At 39.8% G+C, this 21,797-nt stretch overlaps 1 protein-coding gene across 2 annotated transcripts in view; it reads left to right on the top strand.

Annotated features, from left to right (window-relative positions):
• Nucleotides 1-6,890: 6,890 nt before the first annotated feature.
• Nucleotides 6,891-21,797, top strand: part of LOC131151663 (probable GTP diphosphokinase CRSH, chloroplastic) — a 36,234-nt gene continuing 21,327 nt past the window's right edge. Inside the window, exon 1 of one of the 2 annotated variants that reach the window (XM_058102981.1) lies at nt 6,891-7,415. In XM_058102981.1, coding sequence (XP_057958964.1) covers nt 7,017-7,415 — 399 coding nt within the window. In that variant the 5' untranslated portion in view covers nt 6,891-7,016. The remainder of the gene's footprint in view (nt 7,416-21,797) is intronic. The other variant, XM_058102980.1, reaches the window with a different exon arrangement.

The following is a 21,797-nucleotide window of genomic DNA, read 5'->3' as shown; positions in this document are numbered from 1 at the left end:
CAATACCGTGAAAATAACATCTCCCTAAACAAAATTTCAGTATTTCTTCGAGTACTACATTTTCTAAAACTGTAGGAAAGCCAAATACTAAATAAAAAGTCTTACCCTGAATTTGGGATAGAGTTCGAGTTAGTCCCACCAACGATCCACTCCAGCAGACTTAGAGATAAACTTTCCAAGAGTATCGTGGCGGCTGCAGATTGTCGAATCGGTAAGAGATCGGTCCAAAATCTTAGAGAGAAGGGAGAGGGGATGAACAGGAGAGAGAGAGAGAGAGAGAGAGAGAGAGGTTCTTCCCGTGATTTATGCAGGAAAAAATCGATTTTAGGCTATTTATACACCTGCACTCGTCGACAAGCCACGTCACTTCGTCGACGAGGCCATGAAGGGAGTTCGTTGACGAATGCTTGTTCATCGTCGACGAAATTCAGAACTGAAAATAGCCTCTTGGTAACTTCTCGTTGATGAGACACATGTCCCCGTCGACGATCTTATCAAGCGCGTTCGTCGACAAATGTACTGTGTTCATCCACGAGACCCCTGTTTGAATTTCCAAATTACAAATTGTCCTTCTCTCTCCTTTCCCTTATTATTTAATTATTATAGTTTTTTCGGGTCTCTCTATATATATAAAAAGAGAGAGAGAGAGAGAGAGAGAAATGCTTTTCTATGATAAACAAGGAAATAAGAAATATCGATACGCTTTATTGAGAAATATTGAAATACGTTAAATGAGATATATACTATCATGAGATGAAATGTACCAATATATTGTAATGTGAATCGTGCAATGCGTATACTGAAATGTGAATATTGTAACGTGAATACTGAATTGTGAATGTTGAAATGTGAATATGGAAATGTGGAAATAAGAACCCTAATGGACTGGATTATTTATGAAAGCACGGTACCGTTGCTAGTGGGATGATAAGTGCAACCACACGGTCTCGTGGAGTGTGTGGCGTGACAGTCGATTGAGTTAGTGAGAATGGTAGTCTTGGCCCCTGGGTTTGGATTAGGGATAGGCAGGCCAATCATACTACAGACGAATTGATGGATTTCTTATTTTGATCTAATCGGGTAGGCCAACCGCAATTTAGATCCAGCCTTCAGGCTGCATAACCCTGACCATGGGGGGAAGCATGGCGTGGAGAATATCCTCAAGGTAGCCATGAGTTACAGATGACACATGGATGGGTTATAGTGGACACTCATGAGTTAGATTGTGAAATGAAAATGAGAAAGTAAAAAGTGTGAGTTTAATTACATAAATAATTAAGGCGAAGTAAAACTCTCCGCCTGAGGGCTTACTGAGTAAGGTGAGTATCCTGATAAGTATTAGTTATAACTGCACCCGAACTATTCGAGTAAGGTTACAAACGATATCAAAGCAGAGGAGAGCTACATGCATGGGTGTGTAATCTCCCCTATCATAGGGAACTTGCGTTGATAAATATGGGTTGCATGTGCATGAATTTGAGAAATGGAATAAAACTTATAAAAGATTGTGTTTTATATTTATATGATTATGAATACGAATTTGTATATTTTCTCAAATGGTATTATCGCTGAAATGAATATATTATGATGTGACGAAACTCATACTGCCACACACTGTGAATAATTTATTTTGTCTTACTGAGATGTGTCTCACCCAAATATCTAATATTACAGGAAACCATGACAAACCAGGTGATAGAGCTCTGTGATAGAGGGGAGCTGGTATCCTGAAAGATAGGGTGAGTGTTTTGTTTAGGGATATATAATTGTGGGTTTTTGGGGATGTCTATGGTTGTATAAAACTATAGGTATTTGTATTCTGGATGGTTTGTAAATATTGACTTCCACTATTAGGAATGTGTGTATATGATGAACTAATTACCCTGTACCCCACTTCGGGTCGGATTATTTTTAAATGGTGTTAGAGTTTTTGACATGGTCGATGTTTGATTAATATTTATTATTTATTGAAGAGGAAAAAAATGGTATGAAAATTGGGGCGTCATAGTGCAACTGACGCATTCTATGCCATTTTAAATTAAATAATTTCTTCATCAAATGTACCTTATTATTTACCGACTGCTTTTCATACATATACCAGGCAAAACCTTCATCAGACCTGCTATGATCTTCTCCTTTACAACGTTTGTGCAACAGACCTAGATAGAGTTAATCTGATAACTCCCAGTACCTGTCTATAGGGGTGAGCATAATTCAGGGAAACCTGAATTAACCGAATTAACTGATCAATTTCGGTCGGTTCGGTTTGGTTATGGGTTCGCTAAATTTCGGGTAGTCGGTTATCGGGTCGATTATGAAAAAATTTAATTCAGTTAACCGAATTACCTGAATTAAGAATTAATTAAAATTTAAACATAAAATAGATATATATATGCTAGGTCCTCTCCAGTCTCCTCTATGCCAGACGGCCCCGACTGACCAATTATTTGTGTCCTCTCAAGTCTCATATGCGTTGTAGCTTCTCGATGACTCCGTCTCGGCGTCTCAGACCCTTGGTTTTCCTTCTCCAGTTCTCCTTCAAAGTCTCCTCTACGCCGCAGCCTCTCTAGTCTCCCCTCTCGATCTCGGACCTCAGTTCTCCTTCTCCTTCAGATTTCAGTCCTTCTTCTGTTTCCCTCCGCCAGACTTAGCAGGCAGTCCTTCTCCACTTCTCCTTCTCCCTATTCGCAAATCGTCTCTTCAATCTTCGTTGCTTTGCTTAAGGCTCGGGCCCTAAGGGCCGGCGGCTAAGCCCCTCTTCCCACTTCCCACTTCCCAGTTCTCTGTCTCGTCCCGATCCCGATCCCAAATCCCTCTTCCAGTAGCTGGATGGATCAATTCAGTGACTCAGGTACATATTCCATTCTTTAATAATTAATTTTAATTATTTCGGTTAGATTTGGTTAACCGAATTACCCGAAAAGGAATTCGGTCGGGTTTGGTTCGGGTAGCTCTCCTTGTTCGGTCACTTCAGTTAACAGAATTTATTAACCGAAATTTTTGGTTAATTCGGTTAATTAACCGAATCTGGCCGAACCGACCGTTTGCTCACCCCTACCTGTCTGTCAAGGAGAGTCTATTCCTCGTCCTTCATGGTTGCAGGTTTTTCTCTTAGAAGCGGTAGATGCAACTTCTTCCCATAGAGATAATCCTCGATTTGTATTCTCCAGAATCCAAAGTTCGTGCCATCGAACTTTTCTATCCTAGGCGTCTTTCCTACTTCCTTTTCCATTGCTCCCACTCAAACCTAACTTGGCTCCGATACTAGTTGAAAAGGGAATAAACAAACACGCGAAAATTCCCAAAACACTAAACTTGTGAGAAACAAGATAGAGACAAGCACACGCTAAAGAAAATAATCACACGCACACATAAGACAATAGTTACATGGTTCGACAATTTTTCCTACATTCACTGAGTTGTAGGGATTTCACTACTATCAGGGAAGTATACAGAGTGCAGCAATTAGAGAGTTTCTCTCACTCTCAACAAGGAAGAAACAACGTGCACACACCCTAAACACCAAAGCGAACACCTTTGAATCGTGCACACAAGAGTCTTACACTCTGTCTACGTTGCTACAACACTCTATGCCGCTCACTACACATAAATGAACATTTGATATATATATTTTAGGGTTTACAATATCATAACTTTCGAAATAGGAAAGTTCTGCCGAAATCTCGCACAGAAGATCGTCGCCATCGACTTAGTCGCACCCCTGTTCCCCATGGTCGCAGCTTGGTTGAGCCTCGCGGGAAACCAGGAACTTGAACTTTGGCATCCTTGACCTAGTCACACCATTAAGTCTTGTTAGTCGAGATGATGGTCGAGACTTGTATGATCTCGTCCTTAAGGAAATTTGCAAATCTTGACTTGGTCGTCCTTCAGGGTCTTACTGGTCAAGCACTTGGGCGAGACTCTCAGTATCGGCTTGGGCCTTCACTCCATGGATTAAACATAACTAGACTCCACAAATCCCAACAAGATACATAATATATGTAACGACCTCAAAATTCATACCAATTATATATATATATATATATATCTGTGTATTCGCATTCATACCTAAGCAGCAGAAACACAAATCATATAACCATTTACATATATATATATATACAGAACAACACCAGACTCCAGTATCTACAAACCATAGCCATACAAAAATGCCCTTCTATCATCATCTACTAAAAAATATACCCAACTCTGTCAAAAACTCACCCTAGACCAAGGTGATCAAACACTCTATCCGCGAGCCTAATCTGCTCGCCTAACTGGCTCACCCGAAAAATGTTAAATTAATAGGGTGAGTCGACACTCAGTAAGTGGAAATATGTTATTACTAGTGTGTGACAGCTAAGTTAAAGATATCTTTAAAAATAATAACTGAACTATAATGTAATAAATCATCTGTAAAGCATATCTTTCTTTCACAATTTAAAATATATTGTATCGTCTGATTTTTTACTTTTCATACTGGTATTATCAAACTATACTCATCATATACTGTAAAACTGTAAACATATACATATATGTGCTTATTCCCTGGGACTTTGTACATCATGATTTGACCCCTCATGACAGGGTTGTGCGGCCCATAGGCGAGACTATATCTGGTCGGCCCTCCAGATAAGTCAATATACTCTACACTACCTCAGTCCGGCCAAACTGTATCCTCTCCTAGGTGCGGGACTGGCTGCTACTTCGTCTAATCGGCCCCCTCTACCCAGCGTACTGGGGAGCTACATATTCTCCGAGCACGGTTAGACGGTACCCACATACTATCTGAGATATGTGGTTGCACTCTATCCGTATATAGCAATGGTACCGTGCTCTGTAAACTGTATCTGTACTGTGTCTGTCTATAATCTTTCCACAAGGATCTGTTACTATATACATATATACATATATATCTTCTTTTACTGTTTTCGTTATGTTTCCAAAATTACCATAACTCTATCTTTCTTTACTGTATACTCTGTAATCTTTGTATACTGTATTCGTAGCATCTTGATGCTACCTCTATGTATATATATATATCTGTCTGTATCTTTGTCTATATACTTTGTCTGTATATTCTGTACGTTATGGTAATAGGAAACATGACATGCTATAACTCTGTATTATTGTCCTGTGTAAAACTGTAATATAAATACTAGTCTGAGTAACTGTAAACATGTGTATGTATATATGTACATATCTGTTTCATGAAACTATTCATATGAAAATTGTATATGCATTTACATTCTCTGTATAACCTCTGTGAATATATATATATATATATATATATATATCTATATCTGTGTATTCTGTATAATCTCATATGCTAAAAAACAACTACATAAACTGTATATATTGTCAATAACTGTGTATTCAACATACATTATAAAAACTATATAAATTTCTTCATCACATAAAAATCCACTAAGGCCATACAACATTTTAATGCATATTCTGTAAATACTGTATAATAAACTGGAATAAATATGCGTCTATGAAATCTCTGTTAACATTATAAAAACTCCTAACATAGCATATTTTTCTTACCTTAACTTTGAAAAGCTCCTATATAATGCTGGCTCTATACCCGCAGGATTCCTAATTCAACGACCTGAAAACATAATATCCCAGAACAAAATATTAGTATTTTTCCACCTACATCATTTTCTATAACTGTCACAAGGCAAAAAACTGGATAAAACACCTACCCTGAATTTGAGATGATATTCAACTTTGTTTTCCCGACGATCTGTTCCGGCAGACTTGTAGAGAACTCCGCCAGGAGCGTCGTGGTAGTTTTGGGTCATCGATCCGGCGACTGGTGGGGCCGGAATCGAAGAGAGAAGGGAGAGGATTCGTAGAGAGAGAGAGAGAGAGAGAGGAGAGAGAGTGGGGAGCTGAAAAATGGATAAAAATCCCGATTTTCAAATATTTATACTGCCAGATTCGTCGACGAGACACGTCACCTTGTCAACGAGTCATTCATTAAATTCGTTGACGAGTCACTGTATTCGTCGATGAAATTCAGGCTGCTCCATAACTCCTCTCGATATTTTCTCGTCGACGATGCCCTGTATTCGTTGATGAATTTCCTTATGTACTCGTCGACAAAGCCCTCTATTCGTCGACGAGTTTCCTTGTGCACTCATCGACGAGTTTCCTTACGCACTCGTCGACGAGTCCCTGTATTCGTCGACGAAATTCAGGCTGCTCCATACCTCCTCTCGGTATTTTCTAGTCGACGATGCCCTGTATTCGTCGACGAATTTCTTTATGTACTCATCGACAAAGCTTTGTATTCGTCGACGAGTTTCCTTATGCACTCATCAACGAAACCCTGTATTCGTCGACGAGTTCTAACAATTCCTTGATATTATTATTATCCCAAAAATGCGATGTCGTAGACGATCGCGAAGCGTTCGTCAATGAAGCTTACTGCCTCATTCTGTTTTTGTTTCCATTTTCCTCTCTCTCTTTAATATTTGAATATCAATATTTTCTGGGTCGTTACAATATACTTGTGCATTTTTGTGCAATATGTATTAAATGTAAATCAAATTTAATGATAATTTGCAACAGTCAAAAGATATATTTTTGCTAAGGATTAATTTAACATCATTGTAATTTGATAGTGATTAGTAGATACTATAGTTTTTGCAAGTGAATATAACATACTTTATCACTAATTATATTTAATATGAATGCATTAAGAATTCAAATATTGTACGACTTATCCGGAAGGAGGAGGAAATTGAAAGAAGACCCCACCACCCTCGGGCTTCAATTAGGAGGGAATAAGAAAAAAGAAAAAACAACAATTAATTGACGTCATTTTGGCGAGCAGCAAAAACGACGCCGTTTATAGCATGCAACATACGTGGCATGACGCTGGCCGCGCGGATTCTTGTTCAGCTCATCCTCTCTCCTTCCTCTCTCTCACTCTCTCAAAAAAGTAGACACTCGCACACTCATCTGCTGATCGGCTCCGAGGCGGTGGCGCACGGTGGGGGTTAGGGATGTATGCGTCGGCTCGTGACTCGAGGTTTCTTCAGCAGCCAGTTCCTGTAACCAGGATTCGGAAGTATGGCCAAGCAGCGGTCTCTCCTCTCCATCTTCCGCTGCCCCACCGCGGACTCAGGGTGCGCGCACTCCGATTACTTTGCCGGAGCACGGCGCCCGCGATGCCTAATACGACGCTGGAACAGCCGGGAGGGAAGATGGTGGTGGAATTGGTCGGAGCTTTCAATCAGCTCACTGAGAGGATGAACAACGTCCTATCCACCAGTTCCTCTCGCATACTCTTTGACTCTCTCACCCTCTCCATCCCTATTCTTCAGACATTGCCTCTCCCACCCGATGGCCGATCTCCTCTATCCAAGGCCTTGTCCGTTGCCGTTCTTCTCGCCGATCTTCAGGTACTTCTCCAAGGCCTGGTATACCACATTGTATCATTTACTTGCACCATGCCTGGAATCACATTTTCATTTTGAATTTCCTGTAGTATAGTTATTGCTTCGTAATTTTTTGACTTGTCCAGAAATTAATATCTCTAAATTCAAAATTTTAATTCATATTTTTGTCGTACTCTCTGATTCTGGGGACAATTTTTTGTGATTATTTGCAGAACATGCAAAAAGCATACTAAATTCATACTTTGGAAGTTGGCATTATTTTGGGCATGAATTGAAATTCCAATTTGTTGCAAAGTTGGAATAGATAGCAAGCAATCTGAATGACCATTATTGTTTTGAAAATTAGTGAGCATAATTGCTTGAATCCTCACCTATTTTGGGGTACAATCAACTGTGTTCACTAAGAATAAAAAATTTTCTTTTTAAAGGGAAATTGGTCATGTAATTTGTTTTTTCTTTGAGATTGCTAACGGTGCTGGAAATTTCATGGTTGGTGGTTGTACCCTATCAGTGTGTCACTTGTTGTGAAATATTTTTGTGGGAATAAAAAAATGGATTGGGTATTATACACTTGAAGATTGTGATGTCCTATTGATATCGAATTTTTGAAATGGATAATATTCAATTACTTTGCTTTATTCTGAGGTGAACTGTTATTAAAATTGTAGTTCTTGACCCTTAAGCGGAACTGCAATGGTAAATGGGTTGACATTGCCCCGTCACGAGCTGAGCTTGTTTAGGGCATTATGCTTGCCTGTGACTGCTTGTCTCATGCATTTGGAATGGGTTCCCATTATGTAAATACTAGTGTTGGTTTATTTTCTAGTGATAGTTTCTCCTTATGCTAAAAAAGGTAGTATGAATCCTTGGTCACTTTGATGTTTCCTAGTGTTAGAGTGAGAATAGCACAAAAAACTCTTTAAGGGAGGGTGAGTGTTCATCGACTTGTAAAACTCACTAGCTATTGTCAACGTGTTTAGCCTTTACCTCCCTCACTAGACACGTAATGTTAATGGAGGCGTTGTTAATGAATTACGTTGCTTCAATGTACTGCTTAAAGTGCCACTGCTTTTATAATTTGCTTACTGCTTCCGCTTATGTTTGATTGAATGACAATGAAAGTGTTTTGTGGATGAATTGTGGTAAACGATAGGCTGACTAGTTAAACAAGAGAGTTTTAGCTAGTGCCGCACGGTCCTTTCACAAAGGTGTGAAATATTCGGCCCATGTCACCTGGTATCAGAGCTCAGTTAGTTGTTGCATGAATTCAGTTGCCTTCGTTGTGGGATTGGTAAAGTTTTGGTAAATGACTATGCCAACCAATGCTAAGAGAATTAGTGTGTTGGAAGTACAGGCTGAGATGGCAGCCAACAATGTGGCCATAGAGATGGCTCGATTGACGGAACGTGTTGATGAAGTGGTGGGATCAAAAAAGCATCGACAAAGTTTGATAAGTGAAATGTTGGAGGACTTTCACCATACTGTGGAGATCTTGCAAGCTTAGATAGCTGATTTGATTGCAAAGGTGAATTTGATGGTTCTTGCTATGGAAAACTCTAACACTCCGGGGCTTAGCAAGATCAAGGTACCAGTACCTAGGACATATGGGGGTGCCAGTGATGTTAAGGAGTTAGAGAACTTCTTGTTTGATATGGAGTATTACTTTCGCGCTTTGAGGATGGACTCAGAACAGGTGAAAGTGGATACTGCGACTATGTACTTGGTTGTTGATGTCAAACTGTGGTGGCGTACTAAGTACAATGAGATTGAAAATGGACGTTATGTTGTGGATTGTTGGGCAAACTTGACAAGAGAGCTCAAGGCCCAATTCTTTTGTGAGAGTGTTAAGTACAATGCTAGGAAGAAGCTGAAAGACCTTAAGCATACTAGGTCAATCAAGGAATACGTGAAACAATTTTCTGTTTTGATGTTAGATATCAGGGACATGTTGGAAAAGGATAAGCTATTCTATTTTCTTGAGGGTTGAAACCGTGGGTAAGAACAGAATGTCATAGGCAAAGAGTTCAAGACTTATATACCACACAAGCTGCCGCAGAACGCTTGACCGACTACGCTGGTGATAAACCGCTTTGTCCAAAAAGTTTGGCGTAGGGGAATTAGCGGAAAGTCTTTCAGGAAAGGCAAACCAAAAAGTGGGGGAGCCGACTACAAAGCATCAACTTCAAAAGAAGCTTCATCGTCTCGAAGGTTCAACACACCCACTGGAAAGAGTAAAATCTCATGTTACTTGTGTTGAGACCCTCGCAGAGGTATTGAGTGCCCTCACAGGGTAGCACTTAATGTCTTACAAGCTTTCACTGTGGAGCAGGTAGAGGAAAGTGATGGGTAAGAGGAGGACACGAGGATGGGTGCAATGCGGCTAGTGAACGCATTGGAAAAGTAGGCAAAAGCACCGAAAGTTAAACAAACAAAAAGACTGATGCTTGTGGACTTGAGGATATGAGAAGAGTACCTGCGCTATGGTGGATACCGTGGCTATTGATAATTTTGTTTCACAGGCAGAGGTAAGGAGACTCAACTTATCCTTGGAGAAGGATTCAAGACACATGAAAGTGGTGAATTCTGTAGCCGAGCCTACTCTAGGAGTAGCTAAGCAAGTGATTGTGAAGCTTGAACAATGGGGTAGGTCATGTGAATTTCATAGCGGTGCCATTGGATGACTTCCAAGTCATTTTGGGAATGGAATTCTTGAGGGAGACTAAGGTAGTGCTGATGCCTTTTGCTGGTTCATTGTGTCTGATGGGAGATCACCTTTGCATGGTGCAAGCCGTTGCAAAGAAAGGAGATGATGAGAAGTTCCTTTCAGCCATTTAACTCAAAAGGGGGTTGAGAAGGGGTGAGTAGACATATCTAGCCACGGTGGTGGTAGATGATTAAGTAGGCCAAGAGCTGGTGTCTTCGACCATCCAAGCTGTGTTGGATGAGTACAAGGAGGTGATGCCGGATAAGCTGCCTTATAACTTGCCTCTATGATGGAGTGTCGAACATCAGATTGAGTTGTTGTCAGGAGTGAAACCACCTTCTAAGGGGCCATATCGGATGGCGCCTCCAGAGCTTGCAGAGTTAAGAAAACAACTTGATGAGTTGTTGGAAGCAGGATATATTCGCCTTTCCAAAGCACCATTCGGAGCACTGGTGTTGTTTTAGAAGAAACATGATGGGAGCATGCGGATGTGTGTAGACTCTTGGGCACTCAACAAGGTGACAGTGCGCAACAAATATCATATTCTGTTGATTGCTGATTTGTTGGATCAGCTGAGTCATGCCAAGTACTTCACTAAACTTGACTTGAGGTCAGACTACTATCAGGTGAGAATTGCTGATAGGGATGAGCCAAAGACGACTTGTGTGATGTTGTATGGGGCATATGAATTCTTGGTGATGCCATTCAGGTTGACGAATGTGCCTGCAACATTCTGTACCTTGATGAACCAAGTATTTCGTGAGTACCTTGACAAGTTTGTCGTGGTGTACCTAAATGATATTGTTGTCTACAATTTCACTCTGGAGGAACATAAACTATGGAAGGTGTTTGACAAGCTGAAGGGGAACAGTCTGTATGTGAAGAAAGAGAAGAGCTCTTTCGCTTAGCGGAACATCAAATTCCTGGGTCATATGATTGAGTAAGGTCATATCTAGATGGATATGGAGAAGGTGAGAGCGATTCAAGAATGGAAGATCCCAACGATAGTGAAGGAGCTGCGTTCCTTTCTTGGTCTCGCCAACTATTACAGGAAGTTCGTAGAGGGGTACTCGCGGAGGACTGCTCCTATGACAGAACTACTGAAGAAGGGTCAAGGATGGAACTGGACAGAGAAGTGACAAGGAGTTTTTGATGACTTGAAGGATGCCATGATGAAATATTCGGTACTTACTCTTTCGGATATCATGAAACCCTTCAAGGTGCAAATAGATGCATCAGACTTAGCCCTTGGAGGAGTCTTGTTACATGAGGGGCATCCATTTGTGTACGAGAGCCGTAAGCTTAGTGAAGCAGAACGGAAGTACACAGCTCAAGAGAAGGAGATGCTGGTGGTGATACATTGTCTCCGCGTGTCGCGGCCCAAGTGACTCGGGTCAAAGTTTGTGGTGGAAACGGATAACTCGGGTGTTAGCCACTTCTTCACATAGCTGAAGTTGACACCCAAGCAGAGCCAATGGTAGGAATTCTTAGCAGAATTTGATTTCTCCTTTGAGCACAAGGCGAGGCACCTGAACCAAGTTGTTGATGCACTGAGTAGGAAGGCCGAGCTGGCCCCCTTGCAGATGGTAGCACACTTGACTGTGAGTACTGTAACCACGACAATGCGAGAGCGCATAAAAAAGAACTTAGCCAAAGATCCAATTTTGAGAACCTTATGAAGCTGACCGAAGAGGGGAAAGCACGTCAGCTCTGGATGGAAGACGGATTGCTGATGATCCATGGTAGCCGGATCTTTGTGCCACGAGCTAGTGATATGAGGAAGACACTGTTGAGAGAGTGTCATGATGCCATGTGGGTTAGACATCTATGATGGCAGCGCACTTTGGCTTTACTGAAGCAGAGGTATTTTTGGCCGCACATGCGTGATGATGTGGTTGATTATACCCGAACTTGTCTCACTTGCCAACAAGACAAGGTGGAGTGGAGGAAGATTGCAGGGTTGCTGGAGCCCCTTCTAGTACCATCCAAACTGTGGGAAAGTGTCTCACTGGACTTCATCACCAACTTGCCCAGAGTGGGAGATAGAATAGTTATAGGGTCTATACTTGGGGTTATAGACAGGTTGTTGAAGTATGGTACGTTTATACTTGCACCAAAGTACTGTTTGGCAGAGGAGATGACACAATTTTTTTTCAAGAATATTGTGAAGTATTGGGGTGTTCTCCAAGATATTGTTGGTGACCGAGACTCAAGATTCACCGGCAACTTCTAGAAAAAACTTTTCAGAATCCTCAGTGACATCTCTTCGAGCTATCATCTACTGACAGATGGACAGACAGAGAGATTCAATGGGCTACTAGAAGAGTACTTGCACCATTTCGTCAACATCAACTAGAAGAATTGGGTGCAATTACTTGATGTGGCTTAGTTTTGCTTCAATGGCCAAAGGAGCTCAACAACCAACAAGGGTCCTTTTGAGCTTGTTATAGGCCAGCAACCACTGTTACCTCACATAGTGGATGAACTGTACAGAGGAAAGAGTTCTAAGACGTACATCTTCACCAGAGAATGGAGACAGAATGCAGAGATTTCCCGAGCCTACTTGGAGAAAGCTTCTAAGAGGATGAAGAAGTGATCAAGGGAGAAGACGACAACAATTCAAAGTAGGTGACTTGGTGCTCGTTAAGCTCAATCTTGAACATATCAGGTCACTACGGGGACGAGATAGGAGACTACTTTGTCAATATGAAGGATCAGTCCCCATCTTGGCCAAAGTCAAGAAGACCTCTTACAGAATTGACCCTCTGACTTGGATGAAAATGCATCCTGTGTTTCACGTTAGTTGCCTCAAGCTGTTCAATGCCGACACCAAAGATCCAAGCAAAAGTCAGTCAGCTAGAGCATAATTGAAGATAGTGCAACCTGACAGACGTGAAGTTGAAGTTATCCTTGCAGACAGAGAGTTCACATCCTCAAGGAAGAAGTAGCGAGAGTTCTTAGCGAAGAGGAAAGGCCTTGGCGACGAAGAAATCAGCTGGGTTTCTGCGGAAGATATGTAGCCGTTCGTGGACAAAGTTGAAGTGTACCTAGCGTCAAAGTCTATGAGGACGTCAATTGCATAAGTGGGGGAGCGTCACGAGCCGAGCTTATTCAGGGCATTATGCTTGCCTATGACCGCTTGTCTCATGCGTTTGAGATGAGTTTCCATCATGTAAATACTAGTGTTGGTTTATTTTCCAGTAGTAGTTTCTCCCTATGCTAAAAAAGTCCATATGACTCCTCGGTTACTTTGATGTTTCCTAGTGCCATAGTGAGAATAGCACATAAAGCTCTTTAGGGGAGGGTGAGTGTTCATCGACTTGTAAAGCTCACTAGCTATTGTCAACGTGTTTAGTCTACTTGCCTCCCTCGCTAGACACACAGTGTTAACGGAGACGTTGTTAATGAATTACGTTGCTTCAATGTTTACTGCTTACTGCTTAAAGTGCCACTGCTTTCATAACTTGCTTACTGCTTCCACTTATGTTTGATTGAATGACAATGGAAGTGTTTTGTGGATGAATTGTGGTAAACGATAGGTTGACTAGTTAAACCAGAGGGCTTTGGCTATTGACGCACGGTCCTTTCACAAAGGTGTGAAATATTCAGCCCGTGACACCCATGTCTGGATTAAACAAAGGGGATGTTGTTTGTATAGCGTATTTTATGTTATTTGCATGTGTAATAATTAAGTTTATTTAATATTTCCTTAGCTGCCCTGCCTTTGCAATTATCTACTATTAAAACGTTGTCTGGGACAAATTATGAGGACTAGATTGAGAGAGGATGAACCTATGAAACCAAATGTAAATGCTTCTGTTAGTGAGAAAACTCATTAAAAGGGATGAGAACACTCAAATCGGGTGTCTAATGCTTATGAAGCATTCAATGGAGAAATCCATCAAACAAAGTGTTCCTAAAACAGGAAATGCTAATGATTTATTGAAAGTGTTTTTCAAAAAATTTACCAAGTTTGACAAGGCTGAGAAGGGGACATATATGAAATTATTGAGTTCCAACAAATATGATGGTTTTGGTGGAGTGCGTGAGCATATCATGAATGCACAGAAAGAGTAATGGAGTTTGAATGAAATCACTGCACTTGTTGTTTAGGAGGAAGAGATGTTGAGAAAAGGTAAGACGAACTCGGTTCAAGTTGTTGCTCACGATTCATCTTCTTCTAGTGAGAAGAAGAAATTTGGAAGAAATGACAAAGACGACCTTCAATCTGGGAAGAAAAAGGAGGACTATGGGAAACCTCAGCAGTTAGTTGAATTTAAGTCTAATACGTTTGAAGGATAATGCAATTTTTGCCACAAACTTGGACGAAAGAAGATATACTGCTAGAAGTTTAAGATTTGGAATGAGAAGAAAGGAGTTCAAAAGCCAGCGGACACCAAATGAGGGCAAACTAAAAGTGAACATGGGGAATTGAGTGAAAGTTAAAGTGGAACAAATGAGAACTATTAGACTTCAATTGACTACTAGTCACTTACTAGAATTGAAAGACGTTGTTTATGTACCTTCCGTAAGGAGAAAATTGATTTCTGTTTCACTTATGGACAAATATGGTTACTCTTTCAATTTTAAAAAAGGAAAAACCCTTTTAAGGTTTAATTCCTCTGTTGTTGGTTATGGTTCTTTGATTGATGGATTATGTAAACTTTAATGCGATTAAGTTTCACTAATTTTACATCTTCATCTGTAGTGAATGCAATTGTTGGATACAAGCGTCGTAGAACAATTGAAAGTTCTTCCATGACATAGATGTTTGGAGCATATTTTGAGAGAAAGGATGGAGAAATTGATTAAGGAAGGTGTTCTTCATGACTTATAGACTTTTCAGATTTTGGGATTTGTGTTTATTGTATAAAAAGGGAAATGACAGCTAATGCTAGAACCAAAGGGGCTAATAGAAGTCACAATGTTCTTAAATTGATCCATACAAACAGTTGTGGTCCTCTTATCCTTGTTGTTATGGGTGATTACAAATATTTTATTCCATTCATTGATGATTACTCTCGTTATGATTTTATTGAACTTCATGAAAAATTTGAATCATTGGATGCATTCAAAGCCTCAATTGAGCTTAAAGTGGGAAAAAAGATAAAACAATAAGGTCAGATAGAGGAGGTGATTATTATGGAAGATAATGACGAGACAAGCCGAGATCCTAAACCTTTTGCTAAATTTCTTTTGGAATGTGGTATAGAAACCCAATATACCATGCTCGGAACCCCTTAGTAGAATGGAATAGTTGAGCACTAGAATCGCACCCTTATGGATATAGTGAGATGTATAATCTGTCTGTCGGCCCGAGTGTGCATCTAGAGGGGGGGTGAATAGACGTCTTTCGCGGATATATAACTTTTTCTATACTCACAAAATTATCTTGGCTAGTTGCAAGAGTATTATATCACAATTTATATTCAAAGCAAATACAAACAAGCAAGCAATAAAAAGAGGTAGGGTGAGAAAAGCTTTACACGGTGATATTAACGTGGTTCGGCACCAAGCCTATGTCCACGCCTTGAGACCAACTCAAGGATTCCCCAAATCCACTAAGCAATCCTCCTTCTAGACGGAGAAGCCTTTAAAATCACGGGTACACACCCTAGCTGCTCACCAAGAGCTACAACAAGATGCTCACCAAGAGTCACCTTACAAAGGCTCTCAAAGAACCCCCTTAATACAATGAAACAAATCAAATAGATGTATCTTCAAAGTGCTCCTTCTTGAGCTGATAATACAAATTCAAACCTCACACTATTATCTTTGTAAATGATGTGTAAGACAAGAGTAAAGAGCAAGAGAGTTTGAGAGCAAAGATGAATCCCTAGAATGAATGCTCAATGAATATGCTCAACAACCAAGTACTTAACTAACTTAAAATGAATGCACAAGACTCATATTAAAGGGCAAAGGGACCAGCAGCTTGCTGGAGAGCCGTTGGGCATTAATGGAGAAAAGACAATTTTAAAACTAGCTATTATTGCGCATTAAATGCATTCTGCCGTCCGACACTCGTCGACGATTCCATGACCTTGTCGACGAGTCTTACACATGCGTATGTCGACGAATCTCTTGTGTTCGTCGACGAGCCACCCCTGTACATTCGTCGTTGAATCCCCTGTATTCGTCGACGAGTTTGCTTTGAGATTTTAGGTAGTCTCGGGATCTCGTCATCGATGATTCCCTTGTGAACGTCGACGAGTTCCCTTCATGTGTTCGTTGACAAATCCCTTTGTTTTATTTATATAAGGACCTAAATGGATGTGGATAAGTCCAAAAATGGTTTTTGTTCAAGTTGAAGTCCAATTTTGTCCAAAATTAATTTTTACCAATTATAAGATGTCTTCGTTTGATAAAATACATTTGAAAGCCATTTTGACATCTTATGCAGTTAAGTGACTCAATATGCATGGGAGAACTCGGAGTTCATGTTCTAACCTATTATGAACTATATGCATATGTAATTTGCTCGTCTCTTGCAAGATACTCTTGATCACACCATATTCACAAAAGTTGTAACATACATCCTACCTCTCACACACACAACCCAACAAAAATTCAATTAATGTAGAGTTTTATATATGCTTTGTTTGGGTGGTTGAGCTCCGGATGTGCCATGTGTGGAACTTTGTTGATGGTCATTTGCTCTTTGCTTGTTCGATATATGTTTGACCCTTATGCTTGCCTTGGAACTGTCCTGTATATCTGAACTGAACTTGAGGAAAAATATTAGTAAACCTAAGAACCAATAATGGGTTGTTGTCATCAAAACAAGTTGGAATGAGAACCATTAGCCCCTAGGGCTAACATTCTCCCCCTTTTTGATGATGGCAAACCATTGATATTCTTTTGAAAAATAATTTCTTAAAAATGCTCCCCCTCAAGATATGCATACATTTTAAAAATATTTTAACAGTTCCTCCCCCTTAATATATGCACTTTATGACCCTTTTATCATATTTTATTTTTGGAAAAATCAATAGAAATTTCGGCAGCATGCCGTTTGTTAATAGAGCATTTTTCCATATATTCAACCCTGAAACAATTCAATATTTCAACAATATTTCATTCAACGCAAGCAGTTCAGTATACTCAGTATATCACCATATTCCATTCAACACAAACAGTTCAGTATGATCAGTCCATTTAACACAAGCAGTTTAAATTAAGTAATAGCTATCAAGGATCAATCAATAGTCAGTGCTCCATAGTTTTTCAAAACACATAACCAGGACAAGATGATCAAAACATTAAAATGATGCAATATAAGCATCATCAGAGCAATAACTACCTTACAGTTAAGCACAACGGATCTTACAGAAGGTTGTGCTACATTACAAATTTCTACAAATTTCGTTTGCCTCAATACAAAATCAGCCATATAAAAAGAAATTTTGCATCACAATTTCTTCAAAAAGTTCACAAAACGATTTTGTCAACGATTTCTTCTCCCTCTTTGTCATTATTAAAAAAAATACGAGGTTGCTACGGCTGGTGATCCAATTTGGCAAGGATGGCGGCTAGTTGAGTGTCGATGGAATCAAAACGGGCACTATTTTTTTGGTCCATTTGTGCCAAGGCCTACTGAATGCCATCCAGGCGCTCTAGGACGGGATCAACTGGCTGTTCCTCAGTTGCCTCATCCTCGTCCATGGCGGCTTCCACATCATCCACCAGTGCCCTGCGTAGCTCATTGGCTTTCACCTAGGTGTTGGTGTCCTCATTCTTCTCAAAATGCATCCTATGAAGGGTAGCCTTTGTCTTTTCAAATTCTCCTCCATATGCTGAATAATAACTGTTGGCAAGTAAATCCCCCTGCCATTCCATAGACAATACATGGAAAAAATGTCACCTAGAGTCATCCAGTCTTGCCCGCCTGTTCGTGGCAACAAGTTATATGTGATCATGTGGTGTAGGATGCGAAATTCAACAGTATGGTCTGTAGATTTTGGTCTTGCAAGTGCAGGAATATGGGGGTCACCAGTGATTAACTTCAAGGCCTCGTGTGAATCGAATCAATCATACCTTGAAGGCCACAATGCCTTAGGAAGGCTTTGAACCGGATAAAATTGGCAACCCAAAACCTCGTAAAAGGTTTGGTTTGATAACCGAATTACTTCCCCCCTAACGGTAGAGAAGGCCACACAACCACGAGAAGACGAAACGAAATTTGCATAAAATTTGCAGACTAACTCATCATAGACTGGCTCTCCTAAATTGAACGAAACTTCCCACCCTATAGCTTTGATCTTGGCTAACATAGTGGGGAAGTTATCCTGAAGGAAGGAGGAAGGAACAATCTTACCATGAATGATGTGCCGCTTGGAGATGTCATTGTGGTAATGGAGCTCGGCTTTTGAAGAGATGAAGCGAGACTGAGCTTCGGTGGAGGCTTTTCGAGCTTGCTCAGAAGGTGGATTTTTTGAAGAACCCTTGCTGATTTCTGGAGGATGAGAAGAACCGGCAGCCCTCTTCTTTGATTGTGGTGCCATGAGAGTGGCCGGAGCTTAGGGCTTTGAGGGAAGTCAAGGAGATGAGTTTAGAAGAGGATGGAAGATGGAGAGTGGTGTTCAGATGGACGAAGGAAGGAAGGGTCGCGAGAAACCTAGGGTTAGGGCAAAAAAAAAAAAATCAGTTCTGGTATGCTAGGATTTTAAGTTGCTCCGTTAGGATTCGTTGACGAGTATCGTGCTATCGTCAATGAGGTGCTCTTTACCAATCATCGACGAGAGCCTCTGGCTCGTCGACGATTGCAGTTAAAACTGCTGCATTATGACTTCAGGAGTTTTGAGCCATTGAAGAACAACTTGATTTTCTTTAGTGAGATTTTCACTCATCCTTTCAAAAACAAAGAACAAGTTTGCTCTCTTCTACTCCTTTATCGGGAAGGCCCTCTTCAATGTTAAAGTTTCTCCTATATGGGAGATTATCTCTTGGAGAGACCTTTTTTGCTTGTGAATCTGGGACCATATTCATGGCACAATTAAGATAGATCCTTTGGAGTGCACATGCCTAATTCATGCCCAATTTTATTAAATCTTTCTTTATTTAGTGGTTTTGTCAAAATATCGGCTAGTTGATTTTCAGTATTCACGTATACTAATTCAGTGTCCCCTTTTTGCACATGATCTCGAATAAAATGGTGCCGGATCTCAATGTGTTTTGTCCTAGAGTGTAAGCACGGGTTTTTCGAGATGTTGATGGTACTGGTATTGTCACAATTGATTGGTGTACCCTTTACTAAGATTTTTGTTGGCCTTACAAGGCTTAATATCCTATTTTGATGCTAAAAACAAGTGGATCTTAATATGCTATGTTAGGTGATGTATTTTCAGGACTAAATGAAGAATGCAAGGTTAAAGAGTTCATGAGAGCTTGTACCTCAGATAAGGATGATTATATCAAGCTTGAAGCATGGATTTAAAGATTAAAACTTGAAGATCATGAGGGCATTGATATTAAAGAAAAAGCTTCAAGAATGAAAGCCAAAGTGATCAACATGGAAAGCTTAAAGAAAGATGAAGCAAGCATAAAGACCTTAAGGAATTCAAGGATTGAAAATTTGAAAAAGTCTAGGAAATTTCATGTAAGTACTTCAAAGAATTTCAATATGGATGCATGAAGCTCTTAGGTTAATTTATTGGACATAGATACCTTTGAACATACTTGGAAAATATTTTTATAAGGTCAAAAATTGTTTCAAAAAGGATAGAATCAGTTTTGGAATGAAAAGCACCAAAAAGAGGATTTCTTAAATGCTGTCAATTTTTCTACATCTGCATTGATGTACATTTTTCTCCATCAAAACATCCTTATTTTAAAATGTGTTCAACATGAAAGTTGTAGGATTTTCTCTTAGCTTTCATTTGACACCAAGATCATCAAATTTGGAGTTATATAGAAAAAGATATGATCAAAAGATTGAAGGGTGCTCGAAGCTGACAGCATGACAAACGACTGTTAGAGCAAAATGAGACGTCTGTGCGTGTTTGGACAGACGACTGACACCCTACTGCCCCTTTGTTTTAACTGGACAAACGACTGCCCAAAATGGACAGTCATCTGCCACGCGGCTGTTTTGATTTTTTTCATAACGGTCAAATTTTTAAATGGGGTTGTTTGTGGCTCAAAACTTATGGAAACTTGGCGAATACTTCAAACTACTTGAGGATTAAGTTATACACTTTTTAAAGTCTATAAATAAGCCTTAAAGATCATTGAATCAACACAACCAAGAATTCAAATTCTGAAAAAATTCAAAGTCTCTCTCAAATTGCTCTCAAATTCTCATGGCTCTCTCTTGCTCTCAAGCTCACATATTGTGCACGAATTCAACTGAGTTTTAGCTGATCTTCTTCCATCCGAATTGTGTTACAAATTCTGAATCTTTCAATCATTGAAAGAATTAATCGGTGATATACTTCCTTGAGCTTCAAGTTAATTTCCATATTGTGATTTACTTTGAAGTATATTAGTTGTGCTGTAATTGGTGTACTAACTAGCTCTTTGAGGAGCAAGTTCTTTGTACGCATCTATTTGATCTTTATCTTGTAAATTGACGATTCCAAGGGTTGTTTGGATCGTTGGTTAAGCAAGGGGATATTGCGTAGACAGGCAAGCTCTAGCGTAGTTAAGGAGTGACCGGACGAGGGGATATCGTTTGGAGAAGGCGAGCTCTAGCCTTAACCAAGGAGTGTTGTAAAGGTTTGTTTCGCCCGTTAAAGGAACAGGTTTAGTGAATCCTTTGGTGGTTTACCAAAGGCGAGGATGTAGGCTGGGTATAAGCTGAACCTCGTAAAAATCTCCGTCTCACTCTCTCTTTCTCTACTCTTTATTTTCAGTACATATTTAAATTGCGTGAATGGTTTAAATTGAAAATCATATATACTAGTTATATTTGGGAATCAAGTAAACTTAAAGTTTTATTTTGATTTGGGTTGCGGAAACCGAAAGGGAGTACGTTGGTTAAACCATATCTTGCGGAAATCATACGGGAGTACGTTACTTGGTTAAACATCCCAAAGAGAAATTAACTAAGAGTTTATCTGAATTCTAAATATTTGGAAAGAGTGATTGGATTTTATATTGCACATCATATTGAAGAAGCAAATTCATTTATACAAGGCTTGGTTCAAATTTGGCTAATAAAAACAAACAACCATCTTAAATTTTTATATTACATAAGTGCTGTGTATTGGCTTGGTTGTTTGCTTTCTAATTATAGTTGATTGGTTTGGTTGAATGATTGGATGTTTGTATGGTTAAGGATTAAATAAAGAAACTAAGTTCTTGAGTGCTTAACAAATTAAACAAACAAGTCACAAATTGGTTAAAAGAAATAAAATAAGTTTAAGAATTCTAAAAAGGAATTAAAAGAAATTTTTTAAGAGTCCAATTCACCCCCTCTCTTGGGATGCTATTCCTAATTTCAATTTTAAAATCCTCGAGTTGCTGCTTCATGTATGACGCTTGAGCACAACTACTACCTGTTGCTATGTATTCTGCCTTGGTGGTTGGGAGAGCAACTGAAGTTTGCTCTTGCAAAACCATGAGACAAGTGAGTGTCCTAGAAAGTGACACGTACCACTGGTGCTTTTCCTATCAGTTTTGCATCCCCCATAGTCAGCATCCGAATAGCAGGTGAGGTCAAAAGGAGCATTCTTAGGGTA

The sequence above is a fragment of the Malania oleifera genome, chromosome 3, assembly GCF_029873635.1.
Source record: "Malania oleifera isolate guangnan ecotype guangnan chromosome 3, ASM2987363v1, whole genome shotgun sequence".
NCBI classification, from domain to species: Eukaryota; Viridiplantae; Streptophyta; class Magnoliopsida; order Santalales; family Ximeniaceae; genus Malania; species Malania oleifera.
Note: the sequence above shows the minus strand (reverse complement) of the source record. Positions and strands in the feature narration are given on the sequence as shown.